The following is a 23,007-nucleotide window of genomic DNA, read 5'->3' on the forward strand; positions in this document are numbered from 1 at the left end:
TAAACGTGGCCCTTTGCTTTCACTAACTTCAATCTGCCAGCTTGAAGGCATATAAGTCTGTCTACAACCTGCCTTCTACTTGGTGTTCCTTTGCATTATATAATTTTTAATCTTAATTTGATTACAGTATTCAAAACGAGTTAATGATTTATACCCTTGTCATGATGGTGCCTTGTGTGTCCTCTGCTGACCTTTATTAACTAGATTATTATAAATTATTAAATTTAAAGCTAAAACCAATGTCTAGACTTCGGAGTACTCAGTAGTGAACTTTGTGCTACTGTCTGGTACACGCTCCTGTTTTTGCCATGAATATTAGAACAGCCTATATTCTAGGTGTGGCAACTATAGATGCACATGCTTAGTCAAGGTCTTTTCGTAACCTCCTCACCGCTCTCATATAGACTCTGTGCCCCATCTATGCCAACATCTGTCCCTTCTCTTTACATTCCTGTTATTAAATGCCTTATTGGTGGCCTGGGCCGCACCTTCCCTCATTTTGTGCTGGAAGAAGAGAAGTTAATTTAAAACTAACCTAAAAATTATCTGTAATATAAGCATTGTAAAATCAAAGTTTACTACCTTGTAGGATACTTTGAGATTCCTTAAGCCTCCACCCTCCTGGCCTCCAGCTCCTTCATAACTTTACAAAGGAAGCTGTGCAGGATGGAATCTCACCAGGTATGAATGCATAACCTACACACCCTGGCCATTTGCCCTGCTTAATACCTATGAGGATAAAGAGGTTCAATATGAACCTATGATAATATTTGTGCTATGATTCCCTATACCTAAATAGGGTATAACTTAAAAAGATTGTTAGCTAGGAAAAGGTGTCTGTTTTTAATCTTTTGTAATTTGGGGCCCTTTGGCTTTATTCTTTATTCTCTAGTTTGAATACAACTGGCCTTTGTTCAACTTTGTAACTGAATATAAATGTTTATGTAAACAGAGCTATGTGAAAAATATAGTAACATAAAATTTAATTCTATTTAATTTAGAGTGAAACAACACTCTAAAATAATATATGTAGCAATTGCAGAGAGTTTTCTGTTTACCAGGTTTTATTCTAAGTCCTTGATGTCAGCTGTATTTTCCAGTAACTCTATAGCGAGAGATACACTGAAGCTCTCTTGGTATCTAGAGAGGCCAAACCAGAAAGGAATTAGCTGAGCTGATGCAAGTACTAATGGAGAGGAAAATCTGAATCCACATCTATCTGATGACTTTCCTTGTCTCAGAACTCATGACCCATGGAATCTGTGCATGGTCAAAAGGGTGCCAATTAGAAAGACATTCTGGCAATGAGCAGCACCTGCCTACTCCACGCTGAAGCTAACCTTCAGTAAACAAGTGCTGCCTCCGGGCGTCCTATCACAATTTACATCTTTTAAAAAACCATCATCTGCTGTTTTGATCCTGTGGCTTTTCTCTTTGCCTCATTTTCTTATGGACCACACTGTTTTGCTTTTGCTCTTCTTCGCTAGAACACCCACCTCATTCTTCCACCAATTCCCACCAGTTCCTTCATCCATTAGGTCAGTAAACATCCATGAACTGCTACCACTGGATTCAGGATGAGTCTCCACCAATTCCCACCAGTTCCTTCATCCATTAGGTCAGTAAACATCCATGAACTGCTACCACTGGATTCAGGATGAGTCTCCACCAATTCCCACCAGTTCCTTCATCCATTAGGTCAGTAAACATCCATGAACTGCTACCACTGGATTCAGGATGAGTCTCCACCAATTCCCACCAGTTCCTTCATCCATTAGGTCAGTAAACATCCATGAACTGCTACCACTGGATTCAGGATGAGTCTCCACCAATTCCCACCAGTTCCTTCATCCATTAGGTCAGTAAACATCCATGAACTGCTACCACTAGATTCAGGATGAGTCTCCCAAGCCTTTCTCATCCTTCACAACCCAGTTCTAGCTATTATTTCACTAGGCATCTCATATGAAAATCTTGAATTAAGCAAAATACAAAATTATAATTTCTTGCTATATTTTCCATTGATTTTTTTTCCCGAGCTAAATATTCAGCATCTTAGGGGAATGTTATGTCATCTCACCCTGTCTACTTAGAAACTTGCCATGTATTATAGCATCATACACCGGGAAGATCCGCAAGAAATGTCCACTGCCTGATTGGTCCATGCTGGTGATAACAACCATGCTTAAACATGTCCCTCGCAGATGGTGTGTGAGGACCTTCTGGCTGCAGCTGTTGAGTAGTTTGGGTAAAGTCCCTGAGCCAGAGACTTCTCTTTCTGTAAGATGTTTCAGCTCAGTCCTGAGCATCATTCTGAAATCAGAAATGCTTAATAAAGAATGGTTCTCTTTCTAGTTTGGATTTCTGACTGTGTGATTACATTTTCCTTGTTTCTCTTTCTTGTACTTTTTCACTAAAGCTCTTCTGCCCACTGCTTCCTACTCATCTAGCTTCATCTCAAAAAATGTTGACACAGCTCAGGGTTTTTATTCACTGTTCAGAAGTCTGTAGTACGAAATTTATCTGTTTATTTTCATGGCCAGTTTATCATCTTATATTTTGGAAAGGAATGAGGCATTAGTTGGACAAGTATATTTTATAATCAGTGTTCAGTAGCCTCTTCTGAAATCTTTAAAGCACAATTTTGACTCTGTGCTTGCAGTTCAGTTCTGTGAGGCAAATTTGACAGTTACGTCTTACTGATCAAGTCAGAAGCGTATTTGTCCTCTGCAAAACTAGTCTGTTTTCAGAGATTGGAAGATTCTATACTTAATGCTCATGTATCCACTCCAAATATATTTTCAAGTGTTCCTACATCCAATACAAAGGATATTTAAGCTAAGCATGTTCTCTAAGACCTCCAGCTTAGTTCTAGATTGCATTGAAAAACGTGGTGTTAATCCGTGTCCACATCTCTGAAGGATTTTTAAAAAAAGGCTTTAGCCTGAGAACTGGCCATCAGTTATTGAGGGTTAGAACTTTTCAGGGTCGTATTTGACTCCTTCCCTCCGGCCTTTAACATCATAGTTTTTGTTTTGTTTTGTTTTTGTTTTAGTTTCTAGATTTTTTTGGTGTTTTTTTTTATTTTATTTTTTTTTATTGAGAAAAGGAGAAAAAAAAAACAAGTTTCCATCTCCTCCCAGCCTCCCATTTCCCTCCCCCTCCTCCCACCCTTCTCCCCCTCCCCCCACTCCTTTCCCCCTCCCTCTCCAGTCCAAAGAGCAGTCAGGGTTTTCTGCCCTGTGGTAAGTCCTAGGTCCTGCCCCCTCCGTCCATATCTAGGAAGGTGAACATCCAAACTGGCTAGGCTCCCACCAAGCCAGCACATTAAGCAGGATCAAAACCCCGTGCCATTGTCCTTTGCGTCTCATCAGCCCTCATTGTTCGTCATGTTCAGAGAGTCCAGTTTTATCCCATGCTTCTTCAGTCACAGTCCAGCTGGCCTTGGTGAGCTCCCAATAGATCAGCTCCACTGTCTCAGTGGGTGGGTGCACCCCTCGTGGTCCCGACTTCTTTGCTCATGTTCTCCCTCCTTCTACTCCTCATTGGGACCTTGGGAGCTCAGTCCAGTGCTCCAGTGTGGGTCTCTGTCTCTATCTCCATCCATCACCAGATGAAGGTTCTATGGTGATATGCAAGATATTCGTCAGTATTGCTATAGGATAGGGTCATTTCAGGTTCCCTATCCTCAGCTGCCCAAGGAACTAACTGGGGACTTTGCCTTGGGCTCCTGGGAGCCACTCTAGGTTCAAGTCTCTTGCCAACCCTACAGTGGCTCCCTTAACTAAGAATTGTGCTTCCGTGCTCCCCTGTCCAACCTTCCTTTATCCCAATCCTCCTGTTTCCCCAAGGCCCCCCCTCCTTCCCTTCTAACTTTTCTCTCCCCATCTCCCCTTACCCACATCCCACCCCACCCCCAAGATTCCAATTTTCTCCCCGGTAATTTTGTCTACTTCCCTTAGCCAAGAGGATAACTATTATGTTTTTCCTTGGGTTCACCTTCTTAGCTTCTTTAGATTCACCTATTGTAGACTCCGTGACCCTTATTTATGGCTAGAAACCAATTATGAGTGAGTACATCCCATGTTCATCTTTTTGGGTCTGGGATACCTCACTCAGGATAGTGTTTTCTATTTCCATCCATTTGCATGCAAAATTCGAGAAGTCGTTTTTTACCGCAGCGTAGTACTCTAATGTGTATATATTCCATACTTTCTTCATCCATTCTTCCATTGAAGGGCATCTAGGTTGTTTCCAGGTTCTGGCTATTACAAATAATACTGCTATGAACATAGTTGAACAAATGCTTTTGTCATATGATAGGGCATTTCTTGGGTATATTCCCAAGAGTGGTATTGCTGGGTCCAGGGGTAGGTTGATCCCGAATTTCCTGAGAAACCGAAACACTGACTTCCATAGTGGTTGCACAAGATTGCATTCCCACCAGCAATGGATGAGGGTACCCCTTCCTCCACAGCCTCTCCAGCAAAGGCTATCCTTGGTGTTTTTGACTTTAGCCATTCTCACAGGTGTAAGATGATATCTCAAAGTTGTTTTGATTTGCATTTCCCTGATTGCTAAGGAAGTTGAGCACGACCTTAAGTGTCTTTTGGCCATTTGAACTTCTTCTGTTGAGAATTCTCTGTCTATCACCGTGCACAAAACTCAAGTCTAAATGGATTAAAAACCTCAATATCAGCCCGAACACACTGAAAATCATAGAAGAGAAAGTGGGAAATACCCTACAACAGATGGGCACAGGAGATCGCTTCCTATGTATAACCCCAGAAGCACAGACATTAAGGGCAACATTGAATAAATGGGACCTACTAAAACTGAGAAGCTTCTGTAAAGCAAAGGACACTGTCACTAAGACACAAAGGCAACCTACTGACTGGGAGAAGATCTTCACCAACCCCGCAACAGACAAAGGTCTGATCTCCAAAATATATAGAGAACTCAAGAAACTAGACTTTAAAATGCTAATTAACCCAATTAAAAAATGGGGCGCTGAACTGAACATCATAGTTTTTAAACATCCCGTTTGCACCATCTCTGTAGTCCTTGCATCTATAACCCCCCCCCATCAATAGCTTATATTTTGAAAACCAAATTCTGAGTATAGTGACCCTCTGACTTTCTGTCCCATTGTTTCTGAAAAGAAGCCTTGTAACATGATTGCATTCCACTCTTTGCTCACAGTGAACTTCTCAAGATGCTTTGTGCTAATGATTCCACACAACCATTATATTTCTCCTCACCCAGGTCACCAACAACTCTCCTTGAAAGTCAGAAAAACTGGCTTCAAAGCATTTCTTTTGAAGTTTTGTGAAGCATTTAACTTTGTGATACATTTGAAACCCTCTCTTCTGATTTTCCTGTTCGGTATTTGGATGTTTCCTCTCATCTGCCCTTCCATCCTCCTGATGGGTATTCAGGTGTTTCCTTTCACCTGTCCTTCCATCCTCCATCTACAATGCCTAGAGTGTAGCTCCAGGAGGTTTGGAGAGTCTCTAGATGACCCATCTATTGGTAGAAGTGGGGTATTGAAATCAACCATCACTGTGTTGGAGCCAACTTTAATTCTCTATTTTATCTGTGATGATTTATTAAAATAAAAAAGTAGTGTATCTTGTTTCCCTTTATCTTCTAGCAACAATGAGTAATTTTGACTTTATTTTTTAACTTTCTTTTTTAATAACACTATATTACTATATAGAAACCTGACTAAACGTTTAACAACTGTATGGATAAAGTCAGACTTAGAAAAAGAAGGTCTGCTTTCTTAAAATTATTTATAAGAAGGAAAATCTATCAAGTCCATATTATTATACTCATTAAGTACTCACTACATGGTAGAGATGTGTTGACTTATATTATTTTGATTTGACCTTCAGAAAATGAGGGGCAGATCTTTAAGCCATTTGAAGCTTGCATTCAAAGCGTGTGGTCCCTGTTAAATACAGTCACAGGCCATCCTTTTCTCTATGCATTTTGACAAACACAGTTTCTGTCACTTGGCTTTTTCTAAGAGGAACAGAATGTTCCACAATTATAAGGAGCTCTGTCTCCTCAGAGAGCTTAAACAGAACTAGCTCTTCCAGAGATAAATATAATTTGTTCTCACTCAGTAAGTCTGTCTTCTACATAGTATGACCTGGGGTATAAATCAGTGCTTAATGCATAGCATGTGGGAGGCCTGGGTTCAAGATCCACCATTGCTAATAAGTTAATAAGTAAACAAATACTAGAACCAACTTCAAAAGGACAAATAAATAGAAATAAATGAGCTACTTTCTTCCTTATAAACACATGGAATAAACATCTTTAAAATATGATTACTTTCATCATATTACAATATACCTGATATAATTAATCTTTTCAATATTATATTTCTTTTTTTAAAATCAACTCAGTATTCATGATGGGTGGCTTTCTCGCTTGTAATTTGAATGCCATGCATTGAACACATGTCGAAGGTTATAACCAAAGTTGGTAATAAAGAAGAATTAAGTATTTAATGAAACTTTAAAAGTATTTTCCCTGTAGGTATGATTAATGTACATTATTAAAAAGTGCCTTCTTTCCTTTCAGATCCAAAACATTAACAGAAATAATGAGCAAGAAAATGACTATGAAGAGGATGTTGCCTCATTTTCAACACATTCTCCCTGTAAGTTTTCCTCCACTCCATGAATACATACATGTTTTATAATATGGTGGATGAAACCTAAAAACAAGACTGAACAGAAAATGTGGGAAGGTATTTCATCAATCAATGGATTTTTAAATAATATTATAGTAAAGATGTTTTACCTACTTATGCTAATTTAAACACCTTTCACAAGGTCAGGATTTAATAATCAAATATGAGTGTATGAGTTTTCTTACCCTTAAAAATTATGAGTCCATTTGATATTCCTTTCTGGGTATTTGAAAACTGTGTTCCCAAATTTGTTTTTCAAGACATAATCACGTTCTTGGTGCAGCTGAGTTTCTCAGCTGTAAAGTGGGAAGCTAAGGCAAGGCTGTTTCTAAGATTCTCCATGCCACAGCACATATAATCCTATGTCTAACACCTGAAGACAAATTCAGTATCATAAATGTTCAGGCCAGGTCTCTTTAGCTTGCAGCAGTTTGCTTATCATCTCTACCAGTGATTATGATAGGCATCTCACCCTTCAATCCGGAAAACTCTGATTACTGCTGTCCTCCGTGTCTCCACCTGCTGACTTCCTCCCCAGCCAGTGGAAATGCCTTTTCAAGTTAGTTCTAAATTCTTGAAGTTACCCTGGACTTGTGTTCTTTTTCTGCCACTGTACAGCCACCCCACTATAATACTACTGATTGCACCTTCAAAATATTGCCATCCTTCAACTCGCTGTCACTGCTCAGTGTTATTTGTCCTAGAGAGAGGGAGGATGAGCATGCCTCTGCCCTGGGTTTGCACAGTTTCGGCTCCCTCCACATGCTCTTCTTCCCCTCACTATCCTCGCTCCCTCCCTTACTTCATGCACACACCATAAGCCCTATTTTAACAATTTTTTCATTTCCCTTTGCCTGTACCTTTCTCCACTGTGCTCAGTATCATTCAGCATTATATTTCATTTATCTGGTTCTTCATCCATGGCCATTCACTTAAAATACTTGTTTGGGGAGATTAGGATTGTTTTGTTCACGTCCATATGGCCTAGAAGCAGTACATGATCAATGCTCAGCTATACACTACTGGCCACAAGCTTTTCAAGTGACAGGCTAATGGGCAAACTAGACAAAATTCAATGCAAAGCTTACCAAAGTATACTTTGATGAAATCCTTCAAACATTATCATAAAACACACATAAATACTACATATTAATGAGCTGGTTAAAAGGGCTATAGGTTATATATTTTATCATCTTAATAATCAAAGGCTATAATTCAGGTCATTTTAAATACTGACCATACATGTATCATGATATTCCACCCTCTGAAGAACTGCCAGTAACAAGAGAACATTATCACAGTCTCATGTAAAGAAAAATCTCATCTCTACAGCTGAAACTGAACTCTCTCGGCTATGAAACCATGACTGGGCTCAGACATCAGTTTTCATGGGGTTGGTGGAGGTTGAGGCACCCCAGTCAGCATCACAATAATGACAAAGCATGCCGAACCCTCTGCCTACTAACCCTAACTTGCCAGGGCTGGCTACATCTGCCAAGGCCCTGGAATGTCTGCTCCTTATTGGTGTCAAGAAATGCTGATTCTAGAACTAAAGTGCTGGTGTGCAATTTCCTGCACTTGGCTGTAGTTCTGGGCTGATGACTGATTTTCTTAGATGAAATGGTCAAGCATCTCCAGGTCCTTACGGCTGAGCAATAGTTCCCTTCCAGTCATTCCGTCATCTGCTCCATGAGCATTTGCAGGGATCTTTTTGGGGTCAGTGTTTAGGTGTTAGGAATAGAAGACTGAGACCTCTGAAGAAATATCACACACAAACAACACAGTATACACATATACTCCCCCAAACACCTACATACACCACGCACACAACACACCACACACTTATACTCCCCTACATACATATGCCACACATACATACAGTATATAACACACACCACATCTATCACACACACACACATCATACACATACACCCCCACACATACACCTACATGCACCACCTATACACACATACATTACACACACACAAAATTCCACATATACCACACATACATCACACACACCAGGTACATAACACACACATAATACTCCCCCATACACATACCCCACATACACCCCATACACCCCACAACACACACAAACACCACACATACACAATACACACACATCCCAGAAGTCTGCTTGCTGTTCCCAGACTAGTATTTCTAGAATCTAAGTTCAGTTCCAGAAGTAAAAACTGAGCTTTTTGCTGCTTCGTATGAAAGAAAAGATTGTCCAGGGTGCCATTGTACACGTTCTTTTCCACAGACCTAATTCCTCTCACACTGCTGGAAGTTTGCTATGGTGCAACTTCATTTTTCCCAACAACAAACAACAAATGCCTTCTTCCCCCACACTGTTTCATAGAATATTTAAAGCTATATTTTAGCTTAACCAAATTTAAAAATAATTCTTTTTCATTGGAAATGATAAGACACATTCCAACGTCTCTTTGAAAGATCAGAAAGATTATGTCCTTCATTTTCACTTTTAAAAAGAAAACATTGTGTAAATTGTTTTATGGGTGTGAAGTTATTGCAGCTTGATGTTGTGGTGATATTCCTGGGTTGTTAGAGTATTATTCTTAGACTAGAGGGACATTGACTCAATTATGTTGATATTGACTCAATTACCAAAAATTTCAGAACAGAATATACTTTATCATTAGATATGCTTTCTCCAGGAAAAAAAAAAAAGACGTTTCACTAAGAAACAATTTCAGAAATTAATGAAGTACCCATAATAATGTATGGTTGTTACTTATACAAATTATTTAAAATGCCTATTACCAGCACTAAGTAGTATTATAATATTTATTATTATATTACTGTTATATGTGTATTTACATGGAGATGAGAAGTAGAGGCACAAATTCCGTTTCAACAGTTTCTCTACAGTTAAAGATCACTGTCTCTGTGACTGTATCGTGTGCTCGTGATACAAGATGAGCTGGGGCATTGAGGTGAATTGTGAAGCTGAGCTATGCACTGGGCATCTTTTTACTATACAGCAGGTCACAAAAGTGTGTCAACTGTGTTACAATTTTCTGTGAGACATTGGGTCTAAGCAAAGGTTCTCAATCTTCATCTTAAATAGCTACGCCGTCCCCAGCATTTCATCACGAACTCTACAAGACACACAGACAGAGCATGGACGGATCTGAGGAACCTGAAAGGGCAGGGGACACAAAGGAGGAAGAACCAAGCGCCAAGGCAAGACCCAGCCTGCCAGAGGTCGATGGTGTAAGCTCTGAGAATCAGTATGATGATTTGTATGTGTTCATCCCTGGAATTGACTCCGACGGCAACTCCCAAGAGCCTATTCCATACTGCAGACCGCCTCTGCCCCCACCCCGACCGGGGACTGCTGCCTCGCAATTGGAAAGACCTCATTTCACCTCACAAGGTAAGTTTGTAGGTAGCAATGCAAAGAAGCAATTTGTTCCAAGGCTTCTGCACAACAGATGGTAAAACGTGGACTCTGTGGAGACACGATCCGATTCCAAAACCAAGGGTGATGCTTGGATCCAGCTGAAGCTAAGGGAAGAAAAGTAGAGATAATCTCCTTACCCCTTCTCTCAATCCCTTCTCCCCCCAAAATAAAATGAATGCCCTTGCAACGCTTCGGGAATATGAATATGGTAACTAATGATACTAAAATAAGCATAATAGTTTGGAAAGAAGCTGTCGTGATGCACGTAAAAGGAACGTGGTACATTCTGTGGAAGAGTTCAGTGTTCTAGCCAGAAGGAAGGCTGTTAGGGGCATTTTAGACATGAGCATGGGCGCTTCACTCACCTGGTGGCTGGGTTTCCTGGCTGCTAGATCTCCTAGGATTTCTCCTTGGAAATCTCTATAGCCTAAAATCTCTCAGCTCCAAGGTCATTCAGCACCATCAGCCACTTTATTCACGAATTTCGGGCTTAACCTCTCAAATTATACACTGTTCTCACAAAGAAAATTTCATAAGACTAAAATACCACTGTTTTTATTATATGCTATAAATAACCTTCTAGGATCTGAGCACTAAAATATGTTATAAAATGTATGAGCACTGCTTGAAAGCGTGGAGTGATGGTTTGGCAGTTAAAGAGCACTGGCTGTCCTTGAAGAGGACCCAGGTTCAATTCCCAGAACCTACCTGATGGCTCACAACTGTCTGTAACTCTATTCCAAGGGTCTGTCCCCCCTCTTCTGGCCTCTTTGGGCACTACATACACTTAGTACACATGCAGACGTACAAATACTCATACACATGAAATAAAAATATAAGTGAATTTTGAAACCATAAAGTTCAGCATTACTGCCCTCCAAGAGCCTGTCTCTGGGAAGGCTCATGTTTATCAGTATAAGCTCTGCTCAGGTTCTACACTACATTAGAAAAGCAAACCTGGGAGATATTTCTCTGGCTTATCCAACCTGCATTCTTTGTTCACCTTTTCTGGAACCCTTGGGAGGGAGGAGTTAGCACATAAAAATCTGTGGCAGAAGAAAACAGGCCAGCAGTAGACTGGCTGCAAAATTCTACTGCATTAATTTGAAAATTTTAAATATTAAAAATGAAAATATCTTGGGTCATCATAATCTTATAACATCATAAGTTTTCATATATAATATGTTAGCTAAAAAACCTATGCCACTATTTCATAAGTTTACCAGATACCTATGGCCAAAATTATAATCTTGGCTAACATATCTCCTGAAAAGTACCACATGTAAGAGACAAAGACCTCCTCCCAAAAAACCACATTGCTTTAACTTAAAAAAAAATCACATTTGTTTTCTTTAATATTTTGTATATAAACAATGCAAAATAAAGGGTTTCATAATAATATACACATTATAGATATAATTATTTTCATCATATTCATTCCCCATACATTCTTGTCCCCTTCTCACTGGTCCCCTTCCTCTTGTCAATTGATCTCCTTTTACTTTCATATTTTTTAATTCATCTTTTCACCCATTGCAATGAAAAGTGAGTAGAAAAGAAAATGGCACTGTTAAGATATTTTTATAAATTTTCAGGTTTTAATTTTATTTTTTAAATCTATTGACTTTTTACTTTATGTGTATGAATGTTTGATTGGCCTAAACAAACGTATTTGTGCTATGGCATGCCTGTTGGAACCCATAGGACAAGTGTTAAAGATGGCTGTAAGCCAATATATGGGTTCTGGTACTCAAATCCAGGTCCTCTGCAATAGCAACAAGTACTCTTAGCCACTGAGTCGATTTGTAAGAAAATAGGCATCAAATTCGACGAGTAAGACTTACAGACATATTCATTAAATAGAGTCTTAATTTACATCACCAGGAAGCATCTTCTCACCTCCCCAACAGTCACAAGATTGAATTATCATTGTGACGTTTCTGCCACTCAGACACAAGAGCAGAGAGTCTAGAATTAGAATATGCTGCATCCTTACAGGGTTCTTCTCTTTTCCATACACATGTGCCCCATTATTTCACCAGCTGGAGTGATGCACTCACAGGAGTTAAATGAATCAATTGTTCTTAAGTATACAAGCTGGGGTGAGAAAACTCAGACCCCACTCCTTAAAGCCAAGCACAGTCTGATGCTTTAAAGGATAAGAAATAAAATATATGACTTCTAGTGTGAGTCCAACTTTAGAGAGAGTTGGAAAGAGAGGTGGGTGGGGAACAGCTCAGGAAATGGGTTCACAAAAGTGAGAGAGTTGGCACATTTTGCTGCAAATGAAGTTCTGAGAAAGTCTTTCCCACACACTTAATCAGGTTTCACCCAGAGGCTGTCAGGGAAACAGAAGTCATGAAGTTGAAATCTCAAAGCCATGTTATTCGTGCAGAAAGAGGAGATTTTCAATGATTTCAAAGCTGGTGCCAGACATATAGGAAATGAACAGTTCTTGGGTTAAATGAATCAGAAGAATATAGTTTGAGATGCTTTGGAAGAATGTCAGGGTCACCCCTCTCAGAACTACCAAAAGCAATTACCGAATATTTTTATAAAAAGTACTCTTTCATGTAGTTCTATCAGCTGTATTTCCCCTGAGTGTCTAAGTTTCTCCACTAAAATCCCAACTGCATTAATTATTGTCAGATGTAAACTATCCAACAGAAGCAAATTGACAATGAAAGAGTAAACAGTAATATCCACAGTCAAAGACCTTCTCATCGGCCTAGTCGGGAGCCACAGGTTATTTTAAACTTATTAATCATTTCGTTTAATATGCTTGTCTACTTAACAACTGCCATGAAGATGTCATAGCACATTCTTACAAAGCAGGGAAATATTTTTCTGACTACGGATCCCTAAAAGATTCTGCATCTGTGACGGAATTCTAATCACACAACTAATCCTGAAGGCAGTGATGGCCTCCAGTTTGGTGTCATGTTTAAGTGAGGTTCTTATTCCCCTGGGATAACCACGACTTGCACCTTTGAAAAAGTCAGTTTACCACAGCAGAGAAACACTTCCCAGGACAGAAAGTGGAAGTATGTATGACTGGTGCCTCATGTTATTTTCTGAGAACTCAAATTTTTGGTGAAATATTCAGTACAAGCAACAGAAAGGGAAGATGTCTTACTGGGGAAGAACATGTCCTAGTTTCATGGTTAAAAACACCCCTTTTGGAGCTTGAAATATAGATTTTCAATTTTCTGATATTCACTTTTTTGATATCAAATATGTACCTAAAGTAAAGTTTGAGAAACCATATTTTTTGAAAACATATATTAAAGTCTTTGCTTCGCAGAACAGGCGACTCCAAGCTGTGTAAAGGGATCAAATGACTGACTTTTCCTTTCAAATTTTGATAGCAATGATAGGCATTTTACCAGAGACAGGCCTTTTTTCATGTTGTTTCAATGACATTTGAGTAAATTGATTTGAGAAACAGGAAATAAAAAAGCAAGACTATTGCATAAAATATAAGAACTACCCCTTAAATGTTTTTTAAGCAGGAAAAATGGTGGAAAACCATATGGAAAGAAGTCAGAACTGGTGTTACCTCAGCACAAGACAAGAGGCGAGAGAGGAGCCCAGCAGAGAAGAAAAGAAAGAGGATGAAGGACAGAACGAAGAGGAGGAGGAGAACCCGTATACGTTTGCTGAGACCGATGACAATGAGTATGATCTAATACTGGCCAGCAAGAGTGTAAAGAAAAGAACTGGAAACCGGTCTTTCATTGTAAACAGGCCTCCTGCTCCCACCCCGCGGCCCACTCACGTCCCTATCAAAGAAGAAACAACACCTTACATAGCTCAAGGTAATGGTTCAATATCTCAAGATTTTTTTAACTTTCAAATTTTGTGTGCATGGATGTTTTATCTGTATGCATGTCTATGTACAGTGTGCACGCCTGCTACCCAGAGGCCAGAAAAGGGCATTGGATGTCCTGGAAATAGGATTACAGAGAATTATAAGCTACTGTGTGGGTGCTGGTACTTGATCCTAGGTTTTTTTTTTTTGAGATTTATTTTTTTAATTTATTTATTTATTAAAGATTTCTGTCTCTTCCCAGCCACCGCCTCCCATTTCCCTCCCCCTCCCCTAATTAAGTCCCCCCCCCCCTCAGCCCGAAAAGCAATCAGGGTTCCCTGTCCTGTGGGAAGTCCAAGGAACCCCCCACCTCCATCCAGGTCTAGTAAGTTGAGCATCCAAACTGCCTCGGCTCCCACAAAGCCAGTACGTGCAGTAGGATCAGAAACCCAGTGCCATTGTTCTTGAGTTCTCAGTAGTCCTCATTGTCCGTTATGTTCAGAGAGTCCGGTTTTATCCCACGCTTTTCCAGACCCAGGCCAGCTGGTCTTGGTGAGTTCCCAGTAGAACATCCCCATTGTCTCAGTGTGTGGGTGCACCCCTCATGGTCCTGAGTTCCTTGCTCGTGCTCTCTCTCCTTCTGCTCCTGATTTGGACCTTGAGAATTCAGTCCTGTGCTCCAATGTGGGTCTCTGTCTCTGTCTCCTTTCATCGCTTGCTGAAGGTTAATATTCAGGAGGATGCCTATATGTTTTTCTTTGGGTTCTCCTTATTTAGCTTCTCTAGGATCACTAATTATAGGCTCAATGTCCTTGGTTTATGGCTAGAAACCAAATATGAGTGAGTACATCCCATGTTCCTCTTTTTGTGTCTGGCTTACCTCACTCAGGATAGTGTTTTCTATTTCCATCCATTTGTATGCAAAATTCAAGAAGTCCTTGTTTCTTACTGCTGAATAATACTCTAATATGTATATATTCCATACTTTCTTCATCCATTCTTCCATTGAAGGGCATCTAGGTTGTTTCCAGGTTCTGGCTATGACAAACAATGCTGCTATGAACATAGTAGAGCATATACTTTTGTTGTATGATAAGGCCTCTCTTGGGTATATTCCCAAGAGTGGGATTGCGGGGTCCAGGGGTAAGTTGATCCCAAATTTCCTGAGAAACCGCCACACTGCTTTCCAAAGTGGTTGCACAAGTTTGCATTCCCACCAGCAATGGATGAGTGTACCCCTTTCTCCACAACCTCTCCAACAAAGGCTATCATTGGTGTTTTTGATTTTCGCCATTCTGACAGGTGTTAAGATGGTATCTTAAAGTTGTCTTGATTTGCATTTCCCTGATTGCTAAGGAGGTTGAGCATGACCTTAAGTCTCTTTTGGATATTTGAAGTTCTTCTGTTGAGAATTCTCTGTTAAGCTCAATGCCCCATTTTATAATTGGGTTGGTTAGCCTTTTACAGTCTAGTTTCTTGAGTTCTTTATATATTTTGGAGATCAGACCTTTGTCAGTTGCGGGGTTGGTGAAGATCTTCTCCCAGTTAGTGGGTTGCCTTTGTGTCTTAGCGACAGTGTCCTTTGCTTTACAGAAGCTTCTCAGTCTCAGGAGGTCCCATTTATTCAATGAGGTCCTTAATGTCTGTGCTGCTGGGGTTGTATGTAAGAAGTGGTCTCCTGTGCCCATGTGTTGTAGAGTACTTCCCACTTTCTCTTCTATCAGGTTTAGTGTGTTCAGACTGATATTGAGGTCTTTAATCCATTTGGACTTGAGTTTTGTGCATGGTGATAGATATGGATCTATTTTCATTCTTCTACAGGTTGACATCCAGTTTTGCCAGCACAATTTGTTGAAAATGCTCTCTTTTTTCCATTGTATACTTTTAGCTCCTTTATCGAAAATGAGGTGTTCATAGGTTTGTGGGTTAATGTCAGGGTCTTCTATTCGATTCCATTGGTCGACTTCTCTGTTTTTATGCCAATACCAAGCTGTTTTCAATACTGTAGCTCTGTAGTAGAGTTTGAAGTCAGGGATGGTAATGCCTCCAGACGCTCCTTTGTTGTATAAGATTGTTTTGGCTATCCTGGGTTTTTTGTTTTTCCATATAAAGTTGATTATTGTCTTCTCCAGATCTGTGAAGAATTTTGATGGGATCTTGATGGGGATTGCATTGAATCTATAGATTGCTTTTGGTAGAATTGCCATTTTTACTATGTTGATCCTCCCAATCCAGGAGCAAGGAAGATCTTTCCATTTTCTGGTGTCCTCTTCAATTTCTTTCTTCAAAGACTTAAAGTTCTTGTCAAATAGATCTTTCACATCCTTGGTCAGAGTTACCCCAAGATATTTTATGCTATTTGTGGCTATCGTGAAAGGTGATGCTTCTCTAATTTCCCTCTCTGTTTCCTTATTCTTAGTGTATAGGAAGGCCACTGATTTTTGGGAGTTGATCTTGTATCCTGCCACATTACTAAAGGTGTTTATCAGCTGTAGGAGTTCTTTGGTCGAGTTTTTGGGGTCGCTTATGTATACTATCATATCATCTGCAAATAACGAGAGCTTAACTTCTTCTTTTCCGATACAAATCCCCTTGATCCCTTTATGTTGTCTTATTGCTATTGCTAGAATTTCAAGCACTATATTGAAGAGGTATGGAGAGAGTGGACATCCTTGTCGTGTTCCTGATTTTAGTGGGATGGCTTTGAGTTTTTCTCCATTTAATTTAATGTTAGCTGTCGGCTTGCTGTAAATAGCTTTTATTATATTTAGGTATGACCCTTGTATCCCTAATCTCTCCAAGACTTTTAACATAAATGGATGTTGAATTTTGTCAAATGCTTTTTCAGCATCTAATGAAATGATCATATGGTTTTTTTCTTTCAGTTGATTTATATGCTGGATTACATTGATAGATTTGCGTATGTTGAACCAGCCCTGCATCTCTGGGATGAAGCCTACTTGATCATAATGGATAATTTTTCTAATGTGTTCTTGGATTCGGTTTGCCAGTATTTTATTGAGAATTTTTGCGTCAATATTCATGAGTGAGATAGGCCTGTAATTTTCTTTCTTGGTTGGGTCTTTGTGTGGTTTTGGTATCAGGGTAACTGTAGCTTCATAAAAGAAATTTGGCAATGACTCTTCTGTTTCTATATTGTGAAATACATTAAGGAGTATAGGTATTAGCTCTTCTTGGAAGTTCTGGTAGAATTCTGCATTGAAACCATCTGGTCCTGGGCTTTTTTTGGAAGGTAGGTTTTTGATAACGGTTTCTAGTTCTTCGCGACTAACAGGTCTATTTAGATCGTTCACCTGGTTTTGGTTTAGCTTTGGTATGTGGCACTTATCTAAAAAGATGTCCATTTCTTTTGCATTTTCTAGTTTTGCGGCATACAGGCTTTTGTAGTAAGATCTAATGAGTCTCTGAATTTCCTCTGTGTCTGTGGTTATGTCCCCCTTTTCATTTCTGATCTTATTTATTTGCGTGTTCTCTCTCTGTTGTTTAATTAGTTTGGATAGGGGTTTGTTGATCTTGTTGATTTTCTCCAAGATCCTAGGTTCTTTAAAAAAGCCACCAGTAATTTTAACCATGTTCCCAGCCTCTATTTCTTGAATGTTTTCTACTCCATGGTTTATGGGAGAAATTTGGGTTGACAGATGAGGTAGAAAGTGGAGAAATTAGTGCTTTAAAATCCTAAAGGCTGTAAGCATCTTTTCAAGTCACAGATGAGTTACATTGGCCCAATTTTTATTATGGCATTTTATTAATTCTAAGAATTTCATACGTCTATACAAAATTGTATTTACCCCCACTGCTTCTAGATCCACCTTCCTCCTCCCAACTTTCAAACTATTTTTCTTAATAATAATCTACGTTGTCCAATTTATGCTACCTACATATCCAAGTGAGTGGAACCAAAAACCGGAAGATACCAAGTGCCCATACACTTATAGAAAACTGAGTCTTCCATTCCTAAAAGCCATTGAGTGCCAGTGATTCCTTATTTAGGTGTGGGGTCTTCTGAGTCCTTCTTCTTTCATGCTAGCATTTTGACTGATGAGATATTGTATAGGCCTTGCTCATGGATGCAGCAGTCTTGTCCTGCCCAGAAGATCCTGTTTTTCCCCAGTTTTCTTGCTCTTACAATCTTTCTCTTTCTTCTCCACAATGGCTCCTGAACGTTGGAGATACAGAGGTGACATACCTGTCCCTTTTATGGCTGAGCACTCCACAATCAGTCTCTGCCTGTTGACCAGTTGTGAGTTTCTATGTTAACTATGCCATTCATTACACATAGAAACGCCTCTGATTAGGAATGAGAGCTAATCTGTGAATTGAGATCATATAATCTCATTGAGATCTTAGAGGGCAGCTTGATATTATGTCCATTTAGCTAAATAATAATAAAAGTAGGTTCACACATAGGGCCTGTAATATCCCTAGTTCCTCGGCAGATTTAAAGTAACAAGGTAAACATTTCTTCCTTCTTACCTAGTTCTACAAAAGTCAATTAGAGTGAGAAAAAGAGAGCAGGAAATGTGGGTCATCTATTCAGAATGAGCAGTTGGTGGCTGAAGCTATAGCTTATTATGCAAGCACGAGGGCCTGAGTTCAAATCCCCAGGAAAAAGTCAGGCATTGGTATACATGCCCAGAACCCCAAGATTAGGAGGTTTTTACCACATCGTTCCTAGTCCTCCCACTCAAGCAGATCTACTAAGTGGAATGTCCATCATTTTCCAGAAGGTCATCCATTCCACTATCCATTTATCAGAAGAACATCAATTTGCACCATTCTTGATAGCTGCTAGACAGAGTGGCAGAAGGCTGTTGGCACACCTATAGTGTAATATAGTCAAAGAGTAAGCTGTAAGATAGAGAACTGAAGAAAACAGAATAAAGGATCCAGGTATATCATTTCAGAGAATAAACAGAGAAAAACCAGAGGGATGGAAGATGCTGTGTTGACATTGTAGAAGTGCCTTTGTGAAGATCTGACAAAAAATGACTTTGATATACTAATTCTAATGCTTCAGCTGCCACCCGGGATATCAATAGGAGGGGTAACAGAACAACGGGGCCTCACAGGCTGCTGGTCCTGCTTCCTAGCTTCATCACTGGGACAGTGCATCGGAACTCTCTTAGCATCAGCTCTCTTATCTGAAGTTACACTGGCAATGTGAACCTCACAGGACTGCCAAGTAAGAACTCACAGGGATTCCCTCCTATTGATATCCCAGGTGGTAGACAAGGCTAAGGTACCTCAACAGATCACAGATTCTCCTTTGTGTCAGATGCTGTACTTTCTTGTCTATTTTCCTTGACTTCTGGCTATAACAGAACCAAAGAAATATATAGAACCCTTCTCTGCATTAGAATTAGTTTTTTTGTCAGATACTTGGATTCTTTACTCTGTTTTTAAAACAAATCAAGAAAAGAAAATGGTAGTCAGTACAGCATAGACAGACTGGTATAGAATTCCATCTTAGATCGTGCACAGATGTGAACTCCTATGAGGGAAAGGTTTCAGCATCAGTGAATCATTTTTCATTCTCCCCTCATACAGTTAATAGAACAAAGACAGGACCAAGTCCATGTGGCTGATCTGGGGCAGAATACAATTCCCCTTTCAATTTGTGCAATTGCTCCTGGGGTATCCTTGGCATTTTGCAGTGACACAAAGTTGCATTTATGACCTTCTTGAGGGCGTTTCAGCTACCAAGACCCTAAAATGTCAAGTACAACTCAGCTGTTCTCCTAAGATTTCCACTTACAGTACGCTTGTTCCTGAAACTGATTACATACAATGAATTGGGGGTAGGGAGAGTACTTGGTGAAAACTCTTGGGAAAATTAATACCCGCTGTTGTACATGTGACAGAGTAAAAGACCTTCTGCCTTCCTTAGTAAAGAAATAAATTCAAGTGGGTTAAAGTAGCTCTTATGGCCAGAGCCTTGCAGCCCATTCTCTGCCTAGGTGACCTCATCCAAAGCATTTAGTTTCGGGACACCATATGCACATCACAGGTACTCTCAAACATAGTGACATAGTCATCCTTCTATTTATAAGGCTAGGGGTCCTTTCTTTCCGGGTAAAGTTGTTTTCTTTCTCTGAAAGGGTGCTGGTCTAGCTCTACAAAGGAGCCGTCATTATGACTGAGTATGTGCTGTTAATTGAACAGAAGCAATGTTGCTGTGTAACCTGTGTGTAATGAATTGTTCTCCTTGTCCTGAGAGCAGAACACCACAGTCTCCTGGCTCGTTCACAGAGACACTGAGTGAAACCAGGGAGGACTTTCTAGGCCATCTCTTAGCATAGGGATATAAAGAAAAAAAACATATTGCCCTCATCTTCCAAGGGTTCAATTCCTTGGTCATATAAAGGGGGCTAAAATCAAATTGGTGTGAACTGACATTACAGATTTGCATTTGTGAGCAAAATGAAAGAAAGCATCCTCAAGCCATTGGGTTTTTTCCCATTGTTCCACAACTTTGTGTTTTTGTCTTTAAGATGTTGCTAAACTCTGTTGAACGTGTCTGTGGTAAGAAGGTTAATTGACCTGTGATAGTAATTCTTAATGACTCCCAGACGTAACTTAGCAATGTCTAGAGAGATTTTTATTTTCATAAGTAGGATAGTGCTAGAGGTTCCGAGGAGGTAGAGCTCAGAGGTACCTGATGATCATCCCACAATTTAACAGTCTTCTACAACTACAGTCCAAAGCCTTTGCAGTATAGAATGTCAATAGTTCCAAGGTTGGCAAACTCAGATCCACATGCTTGCCATTTTTAGCCAGAGGAAACATTTGAAAGCTTTAGGTAATGGTCATTTAACCGCTGCCCAAAAAGACACCCCCTCTTCACACAATCACACATGTGCAGGCACATGCACGCACACGCACACACACACACACACACACACACACACTATAACTGAGTCACGTGATTAGAGAAGAGTGAGAGACTCTAAGGAGCTGTCACATATGAAGAATCTCCTGTGAAAGAAATTTATCAGTAATTCATGACCCCCCTGAAGAGAGACAGGACTGAGCTCGATGTCACCATGCACACAGTGCTGGGTAACTTGGCAAAAGTTGCACAATCTCAGAATAATCTTTTTAAATTGGTCTTTGTAACTTACTCATAATACCTGTTTTTCTGGGTTTCCACGAGAGTGGAAACTGCACACGCTCTGTGGTTGACTTGGAGCAGTACACAAAGAACAGTTCAGATGATAGTTGAAGTTCTTCTAAGGACACAAGGCGAAGCCACCTCTCTTTTTCCTATCAGTGCCTGCCGTCTGCTTCTCCTCTCACCTAGTTTCACATGCGTATATATTAGATTGTGTGCTATCCAATGATATTCATCCGCTGCCAATGTTGAAAACAGCACAAATGGACACAGCCCTGCCTTTGGAAATTTCCAATACCCATAGGGTGAGTTCTATAAGCATATTGAATATCTAATGGTTGTTCAAAGTTTGCATAACCAAATGGAATATAAAATTAGACTTTAGAAGGCCGGATCCTATGAACCTTTGAAAGACAATGAAACAAAACCATGACTCCACTGTTGTCTAGCATGAAAGCATTTCCTGACACAGAGGGATGAAGAATGGAGAATTTCATTTGGATAATCACAGAAGATGAACCAATAGGTAAACTTCTAATAGTTTTAAAGGCTACCAGTAGCTTCCATACCACCTAAGCCATTTTTCTTTGAAATGAAAGAAAAATTAATTAGGTTATCACTCAATTAATAGTTACTCATAACACCTTCTAACTGCATAGAAAAGAGTTAACAAGTCAACATGCTGCTGGGTAAGCAGCATGTTCCATATGTGTTGATTCCCTGGTAACCGAAAGAGGAATGCCTACCCAGGGATGCATGGAGCCTCAGCAAATAAACTCACTGTCATGGCCTCAAGCTGTCAGTTCCACAAAACATCCCATTTCTTCCAGAATCTACCAGCTTTCTATATAGAAAACATTTTTGAGTAGAAACATTCTTGTTTGTATAAACTAAATGTTCAAATAGAAAGTTTGTTTTCTGTCCCCTCCCCAATTAAGTTGCTTAAAGGTGGAGGAAAATTTGATTGTGACATTTTTCTGTGCAGAAAGAGGATTTTCACTCTAATCTACCAATCAAGCTCAAATTTCTGTTACAAACAGAAAAGAAAATGGATGGATTTTTTTTCCCTTAAGGAGCTAAGCATCCACAAACACCGCCCTTGTGATTCAGTCTCTCCACCATTTACCTTCAGGTCGCTCCTTGCTTTCCATTATGCTCTCTCTGCCAATCTCAAATGGAAGATGTACCACCATTCACGACCATGTGTACGTTTTCCCTGAACACCCGAGCATCGCTTCCATCTGCATGAATCTGCATGCTCCTGCCAGGTGAAATAGCCATGGTCACGTTCCCGTTCTGATGGGCTGGCCTGTGCTGATTAACCATCCCAGATAGTGAGGTGGACCTAACATCAGCACGGCTAAATGGCTCGAGCTATCGGCGTGTTTGCACTCTCTTGTAGAGGCTCTCTTTCTTTTCTAATCTTCAGATGCGTCTCTGGACCACCCATGGTGTTACAGCAGCTTTTCTCACCCTCAGTTGACACCTACAGAAAAAGGGTGGACTGTTGATTCTTTTTTATTTTCCCTTCTTGCCTTTTCGTGAGTAGCCTTCACATAGCACACAGTGGGGAAACAGAAGGGGAAAATAGGGCTGCAGGGACTGAGTTTGAAACCTTGCCTTCCTAACCACTCTGGAAAGCAGTGTGGCGGTTTCTCAGGAAATTGGGGATCAACCTACCCCTGGACCCAGCAATACCACTCTTGGGAATATACCCAAGAGAGGCCCTATCATACAACAAAAGTATATGCTTAACTATGTTCATAGCAGCATTGTTTGTAATAGCCAGAACCTGGAAACAACCTAGATGCCCTTCAATGGAAGAATGGATGAAGAAAGTATGGAATATATACATGGATGAAGAAAGTATGGAATATATACATATTAGAGTACTACTCAGCAGTAAAAACAAGGACTTCTTGAATTTT

The 23,007-nt window shown here is 39.9% G+C and overlaps 1 protein-coding gene across 1 annotated transcript in view; it reads left to right on the top strand.

The window, feature by feature from the left end:
* Nucleotides 1-23,007, top strand: part of Bank1 (B cell scaffold protein with ankyrin repeats 1) — a 220,510-nt gene that overhangs the window by 169,783 nt on the left and 27,720 nt on the right. Inside the window, exons 9-11 of the mRNA XM_041679911.1 lie at nt 6,595-6,673; nt 9,801-10,109; nt 13,649-13,954. Coding sequence (XP_041535845.1) covers nt 6,595-6,673; nt 9,801-10,109; nt 13,649-13,954 — 694 coding nt within the window. The remainder of the gene's footprint in view (nt 1-6,594; nt 6,674-9,800; nt 10,110-13,648; nt 13,955-23,007) is intronic.

Source organism: Microtus oregoni, unplaced genomic scaffold (genome assembly GCF_018167655.1).
Source record: "Microtus oregoni isolate MIOR12 unplaced genomic scaffold, Mior012 000000F_ref0000247, whole genome shotgun sequence".
NCBI classification, from domain to species: Eukaryota; Metazoa; Chordata; class Mammalia; order Rodentia; family Cricetidae; genus Microtus; species Microtus oregoni.